The sequence below is a fragment of the Drosophila mojavensis genome, unplaced genomic scaffold, assembly GCF_018153725.1.
Source record: "Drosophila mojavensis isolate 15081-1352.22 unplaced genomic scaffold, ASM1815372v1 contig_151, whole genome shotgun sequence".
Classification (NCBI taxonomy): domain Eukaryota; kingdom Metazoa; phylum Arthropoda; class Insecta; order Diptera; family Drosophilidae; genus Drosophila; species Drosophila mojavensis.
Window position 1 is genome coordinate 354,624 of NW_025318684.1, and position 20,080 is coordinate 374,703.

The 20,080-nt window shown below is 34.7% G+C and overlaps 1 protein-coding gene across 1 annotated transcript in view; it reads left to right on the forward strand.

Annotated features, from left to right (window-relative positions):
* The window catches only part of LOC6585782 (transcription factor SOX-6), a 54,513-nt gene that overhangs the window by 9,944 nt on the left and 24,489 nt on the right, over positions 1 to 20,080 (forward strand). The window contains exons 2-4 of the mRNA XM_044007121.1: positions 7,178 to 7,574; positions 7,938 to 8,428; positions 11,015 to 11,129. Coding sequence (XP_043863056.1) covers positions 7,179 to 7,574; positions 7,938 to 8,428; positions 11,015 to 11,129 — 1,002 coding nt within the window. The 5' untranslated portion in view covers position 7,178. The remainder of the gene's footprint in view (positions 1 to 7,177; positions 7,575 to 7,937; positions 8,429 to 11,014; positions 11,130 to 20,080) is intronic.

The window sequence follows — 20,080 nt, forward strand, 5'->3', positions numbered from 1 at the left end:
GGGATAAACTTGATATCCGTGCTGTAAATACGAACATTTAAAAAAAAATTTGAAGTCTCTAGCTCTTATATCTTCTGAAATCGACGCGTTCAAGCATACGGACAGACGGACGGACGGACGGACAGCCAGACAGACAGACGGACAGGGCCAAATCGACTCAACTCGTCGGCCTGATCAAGAATATATATACCTTGTGGGGTCTACCACGCCTCCTTCTGCCTGTTACATACATTTCAACAAAGCCATTATACCCTGATTTCCCATTGAAAATGGGTTCGGGGTATAAAAATAATAAAATAAAATAAATATGTCTACACATGTATTCTTTAAAATAGATTACAGATACCTTCAGCTTTGTTTCTCATATTGGTCTTATTATTTTCAAAGAAAACAATAATAATTTGAGCAACAACAGAAAATTTTTTGTGCCAATTTTTATACTTTAAAGCTTTCAACAGATCAGCTGACTTTAACTGACCCCCGGTGCAATCAAGCATCTAGCTAAAGTATCAACAACTAAGGAATAAAAAAATTCTCCTAATATTCCACCATCAATTTTATAACTTTATACCAGCTATCATGGAAAATCGCCCATAGTGTTTTGTCCTCAAACATGAATGCATGTATGTTGGACAATGTGCACATTTTATAGGAGGAGGTGTGGCATTATAAGATATAAGATGAGAATCTTCTTGGTCGGCTACTCCCAGACTCTAGTGCAGAGTACTTTTACTTGGTTTGGTAAGCGATTTGGGGGTATAAATTGGGTCAGTTTGGCTGCTGGCAGGGTTGCAGTCAAGGGTGGCGATATTCAACATTTAACAGCATACAGAGGACAACATATAATATTCATTGATTGGTCAAGTGGTCGCATTTCAAACGTAATTCAAGAACGATAAAAAGACGATCCCTTCTGTGGCAATCGTTAGGCGATAATAATGTTCATATAAAATGTATTGCAAACAGACACACACACACACCCAGACTCACATATCTAAATTATAGGTAAGCCGTAATTCGAAAATACAATGTAAGAACTTCCATTTGAGACGTGATTCGGCACGTAGTTTACTATTTTAATATAAGACAAGCCACATAAAGATCTTGACTAGATTTTCCACAGTTCACAATTTAATTTTAGTTTTAATTTTTATAGACTGATTTCAAAATTCGCCTTCGCATACTCAGAAAATGATTCTCAGAGAATGATTTTTTATCCACTCATGAGTTTTATACCCTGAACCCATTGAAAATGGGAAATCAGGGTGTAATGGTTTTGTTAAAAGTATGTAACAGGCAGGAGGAGGCTTGGCAGACCCCACAAAGTATATATATTCTTGGTCAGGGCGATGAGCTAAATCGATTTGGCCCTGTCGTCGATCTCAGAAGATATAAGAGCTAGCGCCAGTAGAAAACCAGTAATAATTTTATATCTCCTACATCTTTAAAGCTAGAGTCACCAATTTTTTAATGTAGATTTATTGTACTTTATGGAATTTCGATTTTTGTCAAAATTTACCCCCACCCCTAATTCATCATCTCACTATCACATTTGTAAAAGGAGTTTTAAGATACTAGAGCTTTGTGCCTTGGCTAATATATGCAAATACACATGTTATATTTATAATCTGAAAGTTTCATGAATGTGGTTCATCCACAAGAGTTAGTAGTAGTAAGCAGTGCACTGCAGCCAATACGTGTTTATCCGTGCGTACGTATGGCTGTGTGTGTGCGTGTTTGTGTGCATGTACGAATAAATATTGAATTATCAGTTACTCGAAGGGTTCAGGGGATCTCGTAGTCGGGCAGTCTCGACTAGAGCTTTCTTACTTATTATACCCTGAACTTATTGAAAATGGGAAATCAGGTAATAATGGTTTTGTGAAAAAGTATGTTACGGGCAGATGGAATCATCGCACACCCCATAAAGTATATATATATTCTTGATCAGCACAACGAGTTTCAGCGATATAGCCCAGTCCGTCTGTCCGTCCGTGTGAGTGCGTCGATCTCAGAAGTTATAAGAGCTGAAATTTGGCATGCATACTCGTGTGTACCATGCGCAGTACAAGTTTATCATATTTTTTGATAACTCATCCGATAACTTTTTATCGAGAATAATCGAAAAATTGATTTTGTTTATTTAGCCTAATTTGAACACTTATACACTTACACTTACTGTGTATACACAGTTGATTGATACAAAGATTTTGTAGTTTACTGATTTTGGATACCACGCCATCTTCGCCCACAATTTGTAAACAACGCATTTCTAGTACGAGAGCCTGGTGTTTTGGAATGTACACACATTTTCACCATATGATTATGCTCTGAAAGTCTCATTAAGATTGTATGACTACAAATGAAATTATTTAACAAATAAATTTTCATAATATTGCCGTCAGCAGAGCGCGTGAGATAAGTGCGTGTGGATGTGTGTGTATTTATGTGTGCATAAAGAAGTGCAGAATGAGTAGAATATTGGCTTAGAGGTCTCAGGGTATCTCCTAGTCAAGCAGTCTCGACTAGAGCCTTCTTACTTGTTAAATGTGTGTTGCGGGACTACCTACAGCTTAAATACTATATAGACTATACATTCGTTTACTATTTTAATTTCTTGTTGTGCGATTTGCTTGTTCTTTGTTTATTTTTGCATGAGTTGTGGATTTCGATCGATTTAGTGCGGTGGCAGCTAAGAAGAAAACTGTCATTATGGACATTTAAGCGGCTTATGCTTAGAAGATTGACTGCAATATTTTTTCAGAGCTGGCATCCTCGTTAAAGTGTCAGATACTGTGAGCTGAGCGCTAGCAGACTGTGCGTTAAACTTACGAAGCCCCACAAAAATTAACGAATATAACATTACAGTGCAGATTGGTCAATGCCCTTTCGCCTGCAGCTCTAAGTAGACATAATTCAAGCTTAACCATGACATTCCATCAGGATGCCGAACACAATAGAGTGCGACAAGTGTAATAATCACCCTTCAGGAAACTTTAGGAAAGCTGGAGAACCTTTCCTATAGATATAGATATAGATATAGATATAGATATAGATATAGATATAGATATAGATATAGATATAGATATAGATATAGATATAGATATAGATATAGATATAGATATAGATATAGATATAGATATAGATATAGATATAGATATAGATATAGATATAGATATAGATATAGATATAGATATAGATATAGATATAGATATAGATATAGATATAGATATAGATATAGATATAGATATAGATATAGATATAGATATAGATATAGATATAGATATAGATATAGATATAGATATAGATATAGATATAGATATAGATATAGATATAGATATAGATATAGATATAGATATAGATATAGATATAGATATAGATATAGATATAAATTTATGAAAAGCTAAATAGGCATCATTTACATATTGCTTAGAGAGTTACAAGCATTAAAGGGCAACCCATTGAATGTTGCGCCAAGTGCAATGTAAAAATGAACAAACATAAATAGGCATAAATAATAGACGAATCTCTCGACTTGTGTGTGTCGGATGACCCCCAGCAGATGGTATACATGGCCTGGGCAATATAGACGCACGATGTCCTCCGACTGTGCTGCAGTCGCCCTTTTGTATGCGCCCTTTTGACCAAACAAGTGCGCTATCAACAAAGAGACAAAGCCCAGCAAGAACAACAATAACAACAACAAAGAGTGGTCACAAACACAAAAGCTTCCTTTGAACAGCGAAAAGTACCATACAGTTAAAAACCGTCTAGCTCTCGGATATGCACATATCTCGATGTGTTTTCTTATACATACACACATACATATATGCATATATATATATATATATATATATAATATATATATATATATATATATATATATATATATATATATATAAATATTCATATATATATATAATAAATACTAAATACGGTCTAGTAGCGTTTAAGTTATAGTAGTATCTGAGATTTAAATGGTATGTCGTTTAAACTCAAAACTGAAGTGTTACCGGTCAGACCTCTAGGACTTTTCGGCAGTATTAGTCTCTGCAACCTCAGTCTGAGTAAATAGTAATAGTAAATTTCTATTTCTACTTATCTTATATTAATTTGTAACAAAGACAATTGTCAAAGATAATATCTGAAATTTGTATATATATTTGAGAGGTCTGAAAGTGGGACATTTAATAATAAGGCTTTGATAGAAGATAGAAGATATAAAATATAAGGACAAAGTTTCTGACATATTGATGACTAAGACTCACTTGCTATATTTCTGTCTATATGCGCAATTACCTGTAGTCAATACAAACAAACTACACGTAAAATTGGATTCATCCGTTGCCTATATATCTATAATAGATTGAGTTTTACATTCAGCATTCGTGTTCTTTTATTTTTTGAGGTCATGGACTTGCCCTTTGAGTTGGTAATTTGCAAAGTGGTAATCGGCATTCTCTCAAATAAGTAGACCCCATTAGATTCTTTCCACCGCCAATGGTCCTTCGGCTAACCAAATTCATTTTTAATGCCAGCACGTGCGCAAAGACATGAAGGCCACTGCCGAGGGCTCGTAAACAATGCCAAATAGTCGATGGGAAACGGGAAATGGTCGTGGGTCCAGGTCCAGAGCTCCTGAAAAGGTGGTTGGGCAATTTCAATTGAAAATTCATTATTGCGCCCAGGCATTTGTGTGTGTTTCTCTTTTTTATTTTCTTTATGTGTTTTATTTTCCTGATGTTGTTGTTTATATATGGTGCTTAAAAAGGAAGAATAATATTTATTTTATTTACCTTAAGCCCCCGTTATACACCCACACACAAATCGTTTGTATTTGCACAAGTACTTATAATTCTAATACAGAACTATGAATATATGTTACGGCCTTTTGTTCATACTTGGTGGGAATGTATGAGTGAAGGCAACGAGTGATCTGAAGTAAGAAGTATGTAGCCAACCTTCCCCTTCAAAATTGCTGGGCTTCGAAAAGTCGCCCCCAAGTCTTGAAGTGTGTCGATGGATTTTTACGAGTAACGCGGACAAATTGAACGCACTTGCTTCGACGTCAAATGATAAATGGTCCAAGAAATAGAAAGTAATGAAATTCGTCTAAAATGGACGCAAGAAGCCTTCTAACTCCTTATGTATTCACACAAACATACAGAACGTTTGTCAGGTTTTGGTTTTATTTGCGCCATTAAGGAGAATCAAGTGTACTGGTTTCTAGTTTTGTGTTAAGTCCACTTCCGATTCATCAGCCATCGCTGATGATCTTCTTCCACATCTTTTTATGCTTTTGGACTTGTCAATAAAATATATTTTTACAGTTATTGTATAGAAAATTAAGTTTTATTTAAACGAGAGCTAAACTCTTCGCCCCGATTTCAAATCCAAATCCGGCGTTCTTACTACTTACTTTACAATATATACACATAATTTACATTGTATATAATATTGTATTTCGCAATGCATAACACTTGATACGTATTATATGTATTATATATCTGTATATATGTTGAGCCCAGAAAAAATCCAAAACCGCCAAAAGAAGCCCATTAAAGTCAACTTGCGGAAGCTATTTGCAGGAGCCTTGTCAATATTTGAATGAATGACTACGTATGTGTGAGTGTGGTGGGCGGCGTCTGTATGCGGTGTGTGTTGATGTCGCGTCTATTCATACGAGCTACGGAAGTCATCATTATAAATAAAATGTTCAGTTCAAAGCAAATCGCAAAAACAATCATTTGTTGTCTTTGTCGCTTCCCCAACTGAAGCTCTGTTTCCTCTTTTGGCTGTGAGTTCGAGGCTGACTGTTTCTGAATCAGAGATGGGGACTGAACTTTTTTTCTGTATTCTGCTCTATTCGACCATTTCGTCACTTAAGATAAACTCTTTTATGGAAGATATATATTTTGTATGTATCGCTGCTCTATTCGCTTGTATATTTCCAGTCTCGATATTTAATTTATCGAATAAGTCAAACAAACTTGACTTGGTGCCAGATGCCAGATCGCTCTATTACGCGTCAATATAATAATACTTCAACTCCCACATGAATGCAGAATGTTCAGCGATAAATAAGTTACACCTTCATCTGATATATATACTACATAGTTTTCTTTGAATAGCACTTGTGGTTGTATGCATGATGCGTGCGCTTCCAAATATATCATATAGTTTATCTTGTTATTAATTTGTCATCTTATCCAAAGCCAAAAGGTATTATTAAGAGAAAAGGACTGCATGACAGGAGTTAGAGTCACCCACACCATTATAAAATAATAGATTTGCTGCATGTGCACACATTCACGTGCCAAAGACTACTCCAAATGCAATATCAAGAAAGAGACACGAAGAAGAGAAAAGGAGAGAGAAAGAGAAGAGTGTGAGACAGATAAACGGAAGTTGATGCCGAAAGATTTCTCTAAATATAAATATGCTATGTATAATATGTATTCCCCGGAAAGCACGACAGAAATTTATTTTTGTTATTTTGTTTTTCTCTTTTGTGTTGTACCTATAAAGTAAAGAATGCTTTAGCTCGGAGCATAGCGTGAACTAAATACGATCTTCAGGACCCTAATACTAATTTTTAGCTGATATGCAATATAAAAAAAATTGAAATTCTGACTCATTTATAAATTTACATTCTGTAAATAAATTTTACAAAAGATATCAGAAATTATATAATTATTTAATTTTTCATTTCAAGTGTCTGTTATACAATTTTTAGTTAATTCAAGAGTTAGAAGCACTAACCGAGTCCGGGTTCCACTATTCATACATATGGACCAAAAATTCGCTCTATATCGACTTTTTCATACATATCAAGACTATAAATGTGTGGCTTTTATACCGACCTCAAGGTCGATAAGCTCTAAGGATGTAGGGATGTAGTTGATTCTTCTTAAGGTATATAATCGATTAAACTAAATATAATTAGTAATTTTTGAAACAAACTCGATCTGCGCGTGCTATACTTGGGCCTACAACAAACATTATTAAAATTTTGGTCTTATAGCTCCTAAGATTGGTGCGTTATATGCTTTATAGAGTATATACTTTATAGAGCCTGCTACACCTTCTTCTGGCTGTTACACACTTATTTAAAAAATGCATTACAGCTTGATTTCCCATTTTCAATGCTTACAATGTTTACGTTTTTTATTTACAGAATGTCGGGAAAACGCAAATCGCCACCGAATAAATTTGATGGCGATTCAAATAGCTCACTAGATTTTGAAGGATCTGCAACAGAGACTGGACGCCAATTTAATTTCCAATTAAATTCAAGCGAAATCACACTCTCTGCTGCTAAAATGCAACAACAATTTGTTAACAATGAAAATAAGTGTACTGAGAATGAGGAAGCCGGCTGTAATATTTTGAGGACCAGCGACGGTGAAGGTGTGATCAAAGGCGAAGTTATATGCAAGGGGCATGAATTTATGGAACTTGAGATGGGTCCCGTGTCGGCTAGTGATGGGGAGAACGCTTTGTTGGATATTGACGCACAGAGCATTAGCACAGTAACTAGTTCCAGTGAATCGGAATTCGATAATGTCAGCCAGGTAAGTACCTCATAAATGGTAATAGTGCTACTATCTTTAGTTATCTTTATCCTACTTTATTTAAATTAATTTTAATTTTAATTTATTCAAAATTAATTTTCGGCGGATCCGACACAAAACTGGCGAAAAGCTATGCGCTCGGCTATCCATTAGCAGCCGGAGAGCATCAAGGATATTCCCCACGCTTACACACTCTTCTAATATCGTTAACGAGTTACGAAATTAAAAAAAAAAAAAAAACACTAAATAAATAAATGTCGCATTTTCAACGCATTTGCTAATCTATTTGGGCACCTGAAATTTGCAGATACCTGACTCTCATATTTCGAATAATATCGTTATTTGTATTCATTTTTATTGCAGCCAGCTCATCAAATTGTAACGGCAAAAAAGAGTATTCAAATTACGTCAAAGTCGCGACTATTAAATGGTATTTCCAAGATGAAGTCAGCTACTGCGATTGCTAACACCAGTGATATACAGGCTTTACATGATCAAAATTCTCGCAGCACAAATACCCTGCCAACGTACCCAACGAATGAGACAGCTGAGCCAAAGGATGTCAATATCGAGAACGCGAGTGCTATGATATTCAGGAGTCAGTATAGAAACCTGATAAAACAAGAAGTTTTTGAGAAACCGGACACGGATTCAAAAGATCAAATAATGCATATAGAACAAAATATTAGTGGTGTAGAACAACAACGTTTTTCGACTGCTATGGATGGCGGACAATATATACCTAATCCAATGGAACTGCCATCGCTAAATGACCTCACTCATCGTTTGGGCCTGGATGCCTTTGGCAAGCAAAGCCTATCAGACGACAGCTCTTCGTTGCTCAAACCTTTAAGGTGAGCTTACAATTCTACATATTTCTAATGATCTAGTCATCAAATGACTGGTACTTAAGTGTCAAGCTGCAGAAGATACAGGTTTACATTGCTTGGCATATTCTTAGGTGACGTATCATATATGTATATTCATATCCTGAAATTAATAAAAATGGAAAATAATAAATGCAGTATATGAATATAATAGTCGCTTTATTCGTATGTATTAACGCGTCAATCTCAGAACTTATAGAAGGTATAGAATTGATATTTTATTATGGATGAATAAATCACGCCCTGATTAGGATTGTTCAAAATAATAGGTAACACTTTCCGTTTTAATTTTATCGATTAAAATTTGAATCAAAACTATGTTTTCAAATTGTATCTTATACATCTTAAGAGTTAAGTCCTAAAGAGGTATCGGAAATTTAGAAACTTTCCGTTTTATTATACCCTGAACCCATTGAAAATGGGAAATCAGGGGTGTGAACCCATTGAAAATGGGTAATGGCTTTCTTAAAAGTATGTAACAGGCAGAAGGAGGCGTGGCAGACCCCATAAAGTATATATATTCTTGCTCAGGGCGACAAGCTGAGCCGATTTGGCCCTGTCTGTGTGTGTACGTGTGTGTGTGCATGTGCGAATAATTATTGAAATATCAGTAGCTTGGGATCTCGTAGTCGAGCAGTCTCGACTAGAGCTTTCTTACTTGTTTTACTAGCTTTTTTTCAAAACTATATTTTAAAATTGTATCTTATACATCATAAGAGCTAAATCTTATCAACAAATAATGTCTGTGATTAAGTTGTGACAGCCGCCGTAAAATTGAATTTTAAGTTTTTTTTAAACAAGGATATTAAGGAATATTGCTGTATGCTCTTTACTATTCTCGTACACTAAATGTATATAGACCCCACTTTGAATAGAAAAAGTATTCATTTATTTATTTAGGAGTATGAACAGCAAAATTTATTATTTCTGCACATGCCAAATAGAAGCTAAATTATAATTGAGGTATCAGATTACGTATCTCTGCTGGCGGAATGTAAATATATAATTATAATACAAACTTATTGAACATAGTTGTTGAGAGGTAGTCTAAAATAAGTTCGCGTCCTAATTGGGGTGTCCATTTTGAACTGGAGCGGGGTCAATCAAATTATATTTGGCTTGTGGTCGTATTTTGCCATCCTCCCTTACTATATATTCGCAATTTCCGCTTGTAGCATTCAATTATTTAGAAATAGTCCACAAGCAGAGCTCTACCAACAAGCCAACACAGTAGCACTAAAGACTAATTTAGACAGTTATATCGATTCGGTTAACGAAACTGATATATTATTAATAATATGCAATTTAATATTGTTAATTTTCAACATGTTGATAAAAAAAATAATAAATAAATAAAATAAAATAAAAATTGCTCAATACTGAAGCTATGTATCTTTTTATTTTATTCGCATATTTTCATGTTTACTAGAAGCTTAAATGTAAAGATAAATATCCAAATAAAACATAAATTGTATTGATAAAATAAAATACCCCTTTCAGTCTTATTTAATTCGTCAATCAAATAAAAAAATTTTATTAATCTTTTGATATACTATATATTTTTTCGTACATAAATAAATTAATAAAAAGCCTTAAATAATTCAATTATTGTTTGACACTTTATAATTTGTAAACAAAAAATTGCGTCATAAATAGAAGACTCGAACCAATGTATATTTGCTTACTCATCTGCTCCTTTGCCTGCAAATTATTTGGTAGTTTTTGATGGGTGTGCATATTTAATATATTTAACTTCGGTAACTCTCTAATAGGAAATTAAAAGTAATTACAGATTACTTAAACGCAGAAGCTTTGATAGTCTCCCCTAAAATCAATATAAATTTGTGTAGTACAAGTAAGAAAGCTGTAGTCGAGACTGCTCGACAATGAAATTTCCTGAACCCTTCGAGCAACAGCTATTTTTATCATTTTTCGCGTCTTTCTCCTTACACAAGAAACACACACACAGACACACATAGGCATGGTCGCATAAACACGCATGGACTGCAGTGTGGGATAACTATGCGAACATAATTGTTTAATAACTTTTCTTGTCGATGGATTATGTACTAAGCACAAGTCCTTAGTATTTGAAATACGCCTTTTATAAAGGAGATATACACGAGTATGTGTTCCAAATTTCAAGTTTTTAGCTTCAATAGCGTCTAAAAAAATTGCGCTCATTCGGACAGTCGAACAGACGGGCGTACAAGACGGACATTGCACAAAATCAATATACTCATTTCACTTTCGTGAATAAGTACATATTATAACAAGATAGCTCCATTCGAGACTGCTCGACTACAATTACACTTCTTCACTCATGCACATACATACGCACAAACAGGTATACGCACGCATGCATAAACACGTATGGACTGCAGTGTGGGCTTACAATGGGAACTTAATTGTTGGATAACGTTTCTTGTATAATAAATATTAAATATTAAAATATTAATTAAATATTAAATATTAAACTATTTGTATACGTATATATGTATATATGTATATAATTTGAATTAAATTGAATTATAATGACTGTCTTTATTTTAGAGAAATTGCCACGTTGACTGCAAGAGAGCCATCACAGCAAGCATATGAAAAAAATCGAGCTGTTTCAGAAATGATTCGGCATTTGCAGCTCATTCGAAGTAGATTGATTAGCCAGGTAAGATAAAAATTACAAATGAATATTCAAAGAACTGATATCAACGTCATTGCCACTGAAATCCGTATTTCATATATAGTACATATATAGTATAAGGTGTGCGAAATTAGTTACTGGGACAAACACTTAAAACATCATACAGTGGACGCCGGTTATAACAGCGCTCAAGGGACCGACGATTTTACGTCGCTATACCCGGACGACGTTTAAACCAGATGGAGCAAAAAAATCTATTTTTGTTTCTTTTTTTTACGGTTGCCTTGTTCGTAATAGATTTTAACATAAAACAATTTAATTTTTTTAAATAAAAACATAAAAATGTTATAAATTTATTTCAATATCATGGTGACGTTGACATTGCAGTTAGTCTATCTCTTTATCTTAGCAGCATTTGTGTCGCTGCTACGTACTGATTACTGATTACTGATAAATAAATACATATATATACATATATCTAACAACGGATTAGTATGCTTAAGTGTGAATGACTGAAAATTATGAAAAAAATCGTCGGGATAAACGGACTGTAATTAAAAGCGGAAACGTAGTAATCGGAGGCTCTTCCACTAGAGGCGTGGCAAAAAATGCATACCATAAATCATATTAGTTGATGAACTAGAATGCTGAAATTTAGAATGTACGCCTATTGGGGGTATGTAAATTTGGATAATACTGTATCTCGTAGAGTTTTAAAGCTAGAACGTTAAAATTTTGCACGTAAGCTAATGTTATGATTCTATAAATTCTGATTCCATAAATATAAATTAAAACTATATGTCTACGCCCACTATGGGCGTAGCAAATCGGACATGAAGATATGTTGAATTTTCGAATTCTGCTATATTTTGGGCGGTATTGATGCTAGAGACCTGAAATATGATATACATACACGGGCTGACCACCCAAGACCAAAAAGCTATGTTGGATATATGTCCGCAAACCACAAACCGCAAAAGTTTATATCTCCTAAAGTACAATAGTTAGCTAGATTTGGATAGTTTAGTTACTACTAACCTCCTCTATCGATGACCCAAAAATAATTGTTACGCCTTTTTAGGAGCATGGCATATAGAAAATAAAAAAAATCTTTGTATTCATCAAATGTATATACACAGTAAATCTGAAGTCGCCATTTCTAAAAGTGTTCAAATTAGGTTAAAAAAAAAACAAAATCAATTTTTCGATTATTTTCCATAAAAAGTTATCGGATTAGTTATCGAAAAAATAAGCAAAACTTGTACTGCGTATGGTATACACGAGTATGCATGTCAAATTTCAGCTCTCTAGCTCTTATAATTTCTGAGATCGACGCACTCATACGGACGGAAGGACGGATAGACAGACGGACAGGCTATATCGATTCAGCTCGTCGTCCTGATCAAGAATAAATGTTTACTTGGCCCTCGCTTAATACGGGGGTTATGTTCTTAAAAATCCTCGTGTTAAGCGAAATCGTGTTAAGCGAAACATGGATTCAGTACAAAATAAGGGATTATGTTCTCAAAATTCAATATTGGCAAAAAAAAATTTGTGATTGTTCGAGTTTGGTCTGTTTTTATTAAAGTTTCATACATTTGTTCAAAATTAACCAAAAGTTATTATGTATATGCCTTTAATATATGCATAACATTCATATTTTGCAAATTAAAAGTTGGTATTAAATAAAACAAAAGGTGCTTCATATAATTAATTAACATGTTGAACTTTATAGAAACTTATGTTAAAAAGTAAGGAGATCATATGTTTCAATTCAAATCAAATTTGAAATGCATTTGGTGGCATTTTTAGTTTAAGTCAGTTTGTTTGAACATGTTTTCTTTTTTGGTGGCTCCTTATCAAAAAAAATCAGTCATATTCGATTGTTTGGTGGCTTTTAAAGCTTCTTTATAGCACTCCTTATAAGGCCAAAGTATATTTTCCAACTCTCTCTTCAACTTAAGTCCTCGTTCGATGACCGGATCTGATTAAATTCAGCACGATTCCAAGCTGCTAGTATATGCGAATCCTTCTTAGAGCTTATCTATCGTTAAACTAAATGGGTCGGTTCCTTCAGAGCTGCAGTCATCTGATTTCGAATTGTTTGCTTCATTCACAGCAATCTGTGCAATCTTGCATTCTTGTAAGAACGAGGTTTTTAGCGTGTTAAAAGGGGTATGGGAGTAAATTTGTAGCCGTGTAAGACCGAGTTCGTTCTAAAAGAGTCTGTGTTAAGCGAGTACCAAGTGTATATACTTTATGGGGCCTGCGATGATTCTTTCTGCCTATTACATACGTTTCACAAAAGGAGGAGATACCTTGATAGATCTCAGAAGTTGTAAGATCTAGAGAGCTGAAATTTAGCATATAGACTCGTGTAACCATATGCAGTACAAGTTTTGCTCATTTTTTTTTATAACTCATCCGATAACATTTTTATCGAGAATAATTTATCACTTGTAGACCTAGAGACTTCAGATTTACTGTGTATATACAATTGATCGATACAAAGATTTTGTAATTTACAGATTTTGGAGACCACGCCCACCAATTTGCATTTCAAAACTAGAGACAGGGCTCCATCGACTACATATACATATACATATACATATACATATACATATACATATACATATACATATACATATACATATACATATACATATACATATACATATACATATACATATACATATACATATACATATACATATACATATACATATACATATACATATACATATACATATACATATACATATACATATACATATACATATACATATACATATACATATACATATACATATACATATACATATACATATACATATACATATACATATACATATACATATACATATACATATACATATACATATACATATACATATACATATACATATACATATACATATACATATACATATACATATACATATACATATACATATACATATACATATACATATACATATACATATACATATACATATACATATACATATACATATACATATACATATACATATACATATACATATACATATACATATACATATACATATACATATACATATACATATACATATACATATACATATACATATACATATAAAAACTGGTCAAAATTGTTCATAAAACTGTTAAAATTGAGATATTTGACAGTTGGGTCACAGCTCAAATCTCTTTGCTCTGTTCCACGTCTGTACACCTGGTGCGGGGAAGTAAATGTAATGTACGTCTACGTGTATGTGCAACTACATACGTGTGCATATTATGTATGTAGCAAATGATTGTGTGTTTTATGAATGCCTTTTCTTCTCTGCTTTTATTACATATTTCATTTCGGTGTTTTCTATTCATTACATTCATTTTGCATTTGCTTGGCTTTGTGCCAACACAAAAAGTTGTATTATTTTGTTTTCCTTTCTTTTCCGCTTTCATCCATTGTGTATGTTCTGTGTGTTTGTATATGTGTGTATGTGTATGCCTATGTAGTCTCTGTGAGTATTCTATTCTATTCTGCTGCTCGGAATCCTCTTTCAGCTTAAATATTCTTTGAATCGCTTTCATGCTACGTTTTGGCATTCAAGCTTTGAACAATAAGCTTTCCTTTTTGCATTCACGGTTTTTCTCTTTCTTTTTCAAATAAGGTGACCTGCCTCCTCAGCTTACCTGATTCTTCATTTGGTATGGGTCCTTCACATCTATATCTGTACAAAGATTTATGTATGTATACTAGTTTCAACTGGGTTCATTCGTCTCGGCTTTTATCATGTTAATAGTCTTGAACATTATCTTATTATCTTCTACCAAATCAGCTATCCTGAGTACACACCGAATATATGTATATGCAGAAGTCATGAGATCTACAAAATATCTTCTTGGAGCGTAAATCTCCAAAATAAATGAAGTAAGAAGGCTCCAGTCGAGACTGCTCGACTGGGGGGTACCCTGAACCGTCTAAGCTGATATTCTACTCATTTTGCACTTCTTTTATGCACACATGTATACACACGCATCCATACGCAAGTATCTCACGCGCTCTGCTGATTGCGCAGCGACAGCGCTTGGGCTGCGCTGTAGTGTGGGCAATTATTAGTTGAATAATTTCTCTTGTAGTAAAACTTTCTTAATGAAACTTCAGAGCGTGATCATAAGGTTAAAATGTGTGTACATTACAAAGCACAAGTCTCTAGAACTTGAAATACGTTTTTTACAAATTGTGGGCGAAGGGGGCGGGGTATACAAAATCTGTAAATTACAATATCTTTATATCCATTAACTTTATATACAACGCAAATTTTAAGTCTCCAGGTCTAAAAGTGTTCAAATTAAGCTAAAAAACAAAGCCGATTTTTCGATTATTCTCGATAAAAAGGTTATCGGATTAGTTATCGAAAAAATAAGATAAACTGCCTATGGTATACCCGAGTATGCACACCACATATCAACTTTCTAGCTCTTATATCTTCTGAGATCGGTTTGCTCATACGGACGGACGGACAGACGGACAGGCTATATCGACTCAGCTCGTCATCCTGATCAAGAATATATGTATATACTTTATGGGGTCTGCGATGATTCCTTCTGCCTGTTACATACTTTTCACAAAACCATTGTACCCTGATTTCCCATTTTTAATGGGTTCACGGTATAATAAATATGCGTTTTGAAATGGACATGGCTAGAACGCTAGTTGACTATTCTATCTAAGAACTATTCCTAGTTCTTGCAATTAATCATTCATCATCACTTATAGCTCGTATTTTAATCCTTCACACCGTTGCGTCGTTGAGTTTTTTCAACCCACTCTTCCTCCGAGATCAGCTCCCATACCGGAGAATGAGGTAGCAGTTCCACGGATGATGAATGTGCAACTCCTGGGCGTTGGTTAACTAATCGGCTTCAAAATCACGTTAATGTGATGTTTATCGCAGAGCGTGGCCCTAGCATGATGGGTCAAAGATTATTTAATGTAAGTGTAATAAAATCTGCATTTCCGAGGGGTTGTTTCATTCACTCACCACAAAAAAAGACAACTGGGTCGACAATTGATAGCATCCATAAAATGTAACCGTTGGGTTGAAGTACTGCAGAGGTCCTTTTTAAAAACACATTTGCTTCTGCTTTCAGAAATGATATGAGGTTTCGAACCCATAATCTTCGAAACCGGTTCATCCATTATATCAATTATTCGTAAAAAAAATAAACCTATTTAGAAGAATAATTGTGTCGTTGCGATTTTTCAAAATGCAATCTACTGTTTGAGATCAAATTAGCACTTAATAACAAATTGAATCCTCTTTCACTTTGTTAGAAGAAACATAAAAATTTATTCAAATACATATGTATGTATATTCAAATACATATATTACTGGAGTATAAGTATGAGTATATTATTGCATATCTATACGCGACCTGCATTAACACACCCCGCTAGGCGTAGCCATACAGTTAATACTTCAATTAGTGTCAAACCTGAACCAATTCCCGATTTGCCGCGCACAAATGATGTATAGAGCTAATTGACACCATTGTCATGGTGACAATGCATTGTTTACAGGGCCTTTAAATATTTACATACATGCGTAATCACACATAGTGTATAGTTCTGAATGTGTATGTATACATAAATATAACATAAAAGCTAAAGTCTAAAGACTAATGCATACACACAAATTTACATAAGCGGAATTCTGCCACAAATTTTTCTCTGTGCTACAGCACATACCTGCTCTTCGATGTTACTGCAGAGGTCTCTCTCTGTCTCTCCCTCTCTCTTTCCCTACTCTTCTGCTCATTCATATGCCACCAACAAACAACAGCTCGTGAGCTGTATTGGTTTGGAGGGAGGTCTGAAAGCATTCTCATAGGTCTGCCAATAGAAAACAAATCATTTTCGCTGTCTCACTCAAATATGTCTGGTTTTTTTCTCTCATCTGCTTATGTGTGTTTGTGAGTGAGTATGCTTGCGAATGTGTATACGTCTGTAATCAGAAATACACAAGATACTAAAAGCTCTTTTCTTGAATGTAGGTAATAGCTCTACTTGTCATCATTTTACATACATATATGCATATGTATGTATAACCATACATATGTACATTGATGTACAGACCTCTACGCATCTGCGTAGAAGTTTGCTGTTTCAGCTCATCCTAGCATTTGAAAGTTTAAGGTGAGAAGAGTTTAGTTTTATTAAACATATGCATATGCTATATATGTATGTACAGATATACGTATAATTATTATAAAACCTGACAAATACATAGTTATTGTAAACAACTAACAATGCTCCAGGCTAGACTACTCGATTGCTAAATACTCTAAGCCCTCTGAAAGAGAGTGAATTTGGGATACATAAAAGATGTAAAAATTTTATATTCAGATTTTCGATAATTCTCTATCAGTTCAGGGTATAAAGCCTAGTCGAGACCGCTCGGTTACGAAATCCCCTGAACCCTTCTATGAATTGATATTTCAATATTTCTTTGCACACGTAGGTATGCACGCATAAGCATGTTTTTTTTACACATTTTCTGGAGAGGAGTGGATATAGGGTAAATTACAACAATAATCGAGATTCTATAAAATATACATAAAATTTTGACACTCTAGCTCTAAAAGTATAGGAGATATAATTAAATAACTTATTTTCGATAAAGTTATTAATCGATAATAAAATATCGGGAGCTATAGAAAAACTCGATATTCGCGTAATATACACAGACCTGAGATGTAATGTAAGAGTAAATGTAAGTCTCTAGCTCTTATATTTAGTTACATACATACATGCATATATCTTATTTTCTTTCTTTAACGTAATCTTAATACTATTAGACCTGAGACTTCACATTTACTGTTTATATATGTACATACATTTGATGAATACACAGAATATTTAATCTAGGGTTACCACATGGGCCTATGGCCATTCCGGGACGATCAATAGCTAACTAGATTATATTCGGACAAATTTCCAGTACATCCATACATATGAATACATTGTTATATTCATGATGGCCTGACATTCATACATACATATATACTTCTCCACACTGTACAGACATTTGTTTCATCCATCAATATGTTATATAAATGGGAACCACTGATGCCCACCAAATTATATTGAACAAAATGTACATATGTTCTTAACATTCTCCACTAGTAACATATTTCTTTCGTCTGACGACTGCGTAAGTAATAAGGCAAATTTTCGCAGGCGATTTGCAATGTGCTTAGGAATCGCATACAAGATTTGAGCTATCTTTAATACTTCTGAGTCACGATTTTTACAAAAACCTGCACTTCCCTAACTGCGCTGCATTTCTTAAAAACATTCTTCATTTGTCTCGACAAAAACTTCTTCAAGTTTACGTTTTGAGTCGCATTTTGTCAAAATGTCAAAATTTTTTTGATCGAAACAGCAGAAAACCGGGACAATTCTGTGTTAGATCGGCACACCGGGACATTACCTCCAAAAGCGGAACATGTCCCGGAATTCCAGGACGGATGGCAGAGATTTTGCAGACGACGCACCCTTCGCCCTAAATTTATAAAAAAAACAAGTAAGAACGTTGCAGTCGGGCGTTACCGACTGCGGAATACTCATTCACATCCCATCAACAATTTAGTAGTTCAGTTTCGCTCTAATACTGTAGAATATACAGGTTTTTCCGATTTGCCACGCCCCAACTGGGCGTAGACACCTCATTTTTTGTCAGTTTTTAAAACGAGATGATTGTACCCTTACTGCAAAGTTTGAATGCTTACCCTCAAAAAAAGTGAAAATTACAGGGTATTTTTCGATATTCCACGCCCCTAAAGAGGCGTAAAATGATTTTTTGGGGAATCGATAGAGGCTACCAGTAACTCAACTATCCAAATTTGAAGCTTCTAGCTATTACACTTTAGGAGATATAAACTTTAGTTTAGTGGGCGGATCGGGAATATTTTAACACTTTATAAATCGGAGATATACACGAGTATGTGTTCCAAATTTCAAGTCTCTAGCTTCAATAGCGCCGAAATAAATTGCGTTCATACGGCCAGACGGACGGACAGCAAGACGGACATTACACAAAACCAATATACTGATTCACTTTTGTGAATGAGTATAAAAATAACATCAGTTACGCCGATCGGGATTCGAACCCGCGACTTCTCGATCGAGCGTCACGCAGCTACTTGATAAGAAGAACGTAAGAACGTTGCAGTCGGGCGTTACCGACTGCGGAATACTCATTCACATCCCATCAACAATTTAGTAGTTCAGTTTCGCTCTAATACTGTAGAATATACAGGTTTTTCCGGTTTGCCACGCCCCAACTGGGCGTAGACTCCTCATTTTTGGTCAGTTTTTAGAAAGAGATAACGGTACCCTAACTGCAAAGTTTGAATGCTTACCCTCAAAAAATGTGAAAATTACAGGGTATTTTTCGATACGGCACGCCCCTAAAGAGGCGTAAAAATTATTTTTGGGGAATCGATAGAGGAGGCTACCAGTAACTTAACTTTCCAAATTTGAAGCTTCTAGCTATTATGCTTTAGGAGATATAAACTTTTGCGGTTTACCACGCCCCCTGTGGGCGGACATACATCCGACAAAACTTTTTGGTCTTAGGTGATCAGTCCGAGTATATATACAAAATTTGAGGTCTCTGCCATCAATAGTGTCCAAAATATAGGAGAATTTAAAAAATCACTATATCTTCAGGTCCGATTTGCCACGCGTAGGGCGTGGGCGTAGACTTATAATTTATCTTCAGACTTTATAGAATCATACCATTAGCTGACGTGCAAAATTTCAGCATTCTAGGTTTACAACTTTAGGAGATACAGTTTTATCCGATTTGCCACGCCCCCAATGGGCGTAGATGTATCCGCCATAGCTCGTGATCTTGGGTGGTCAACGCGGACCTACATACCAAATTTCAGCTTTCTAGCTCTTCAACAAACATGATTTCTGG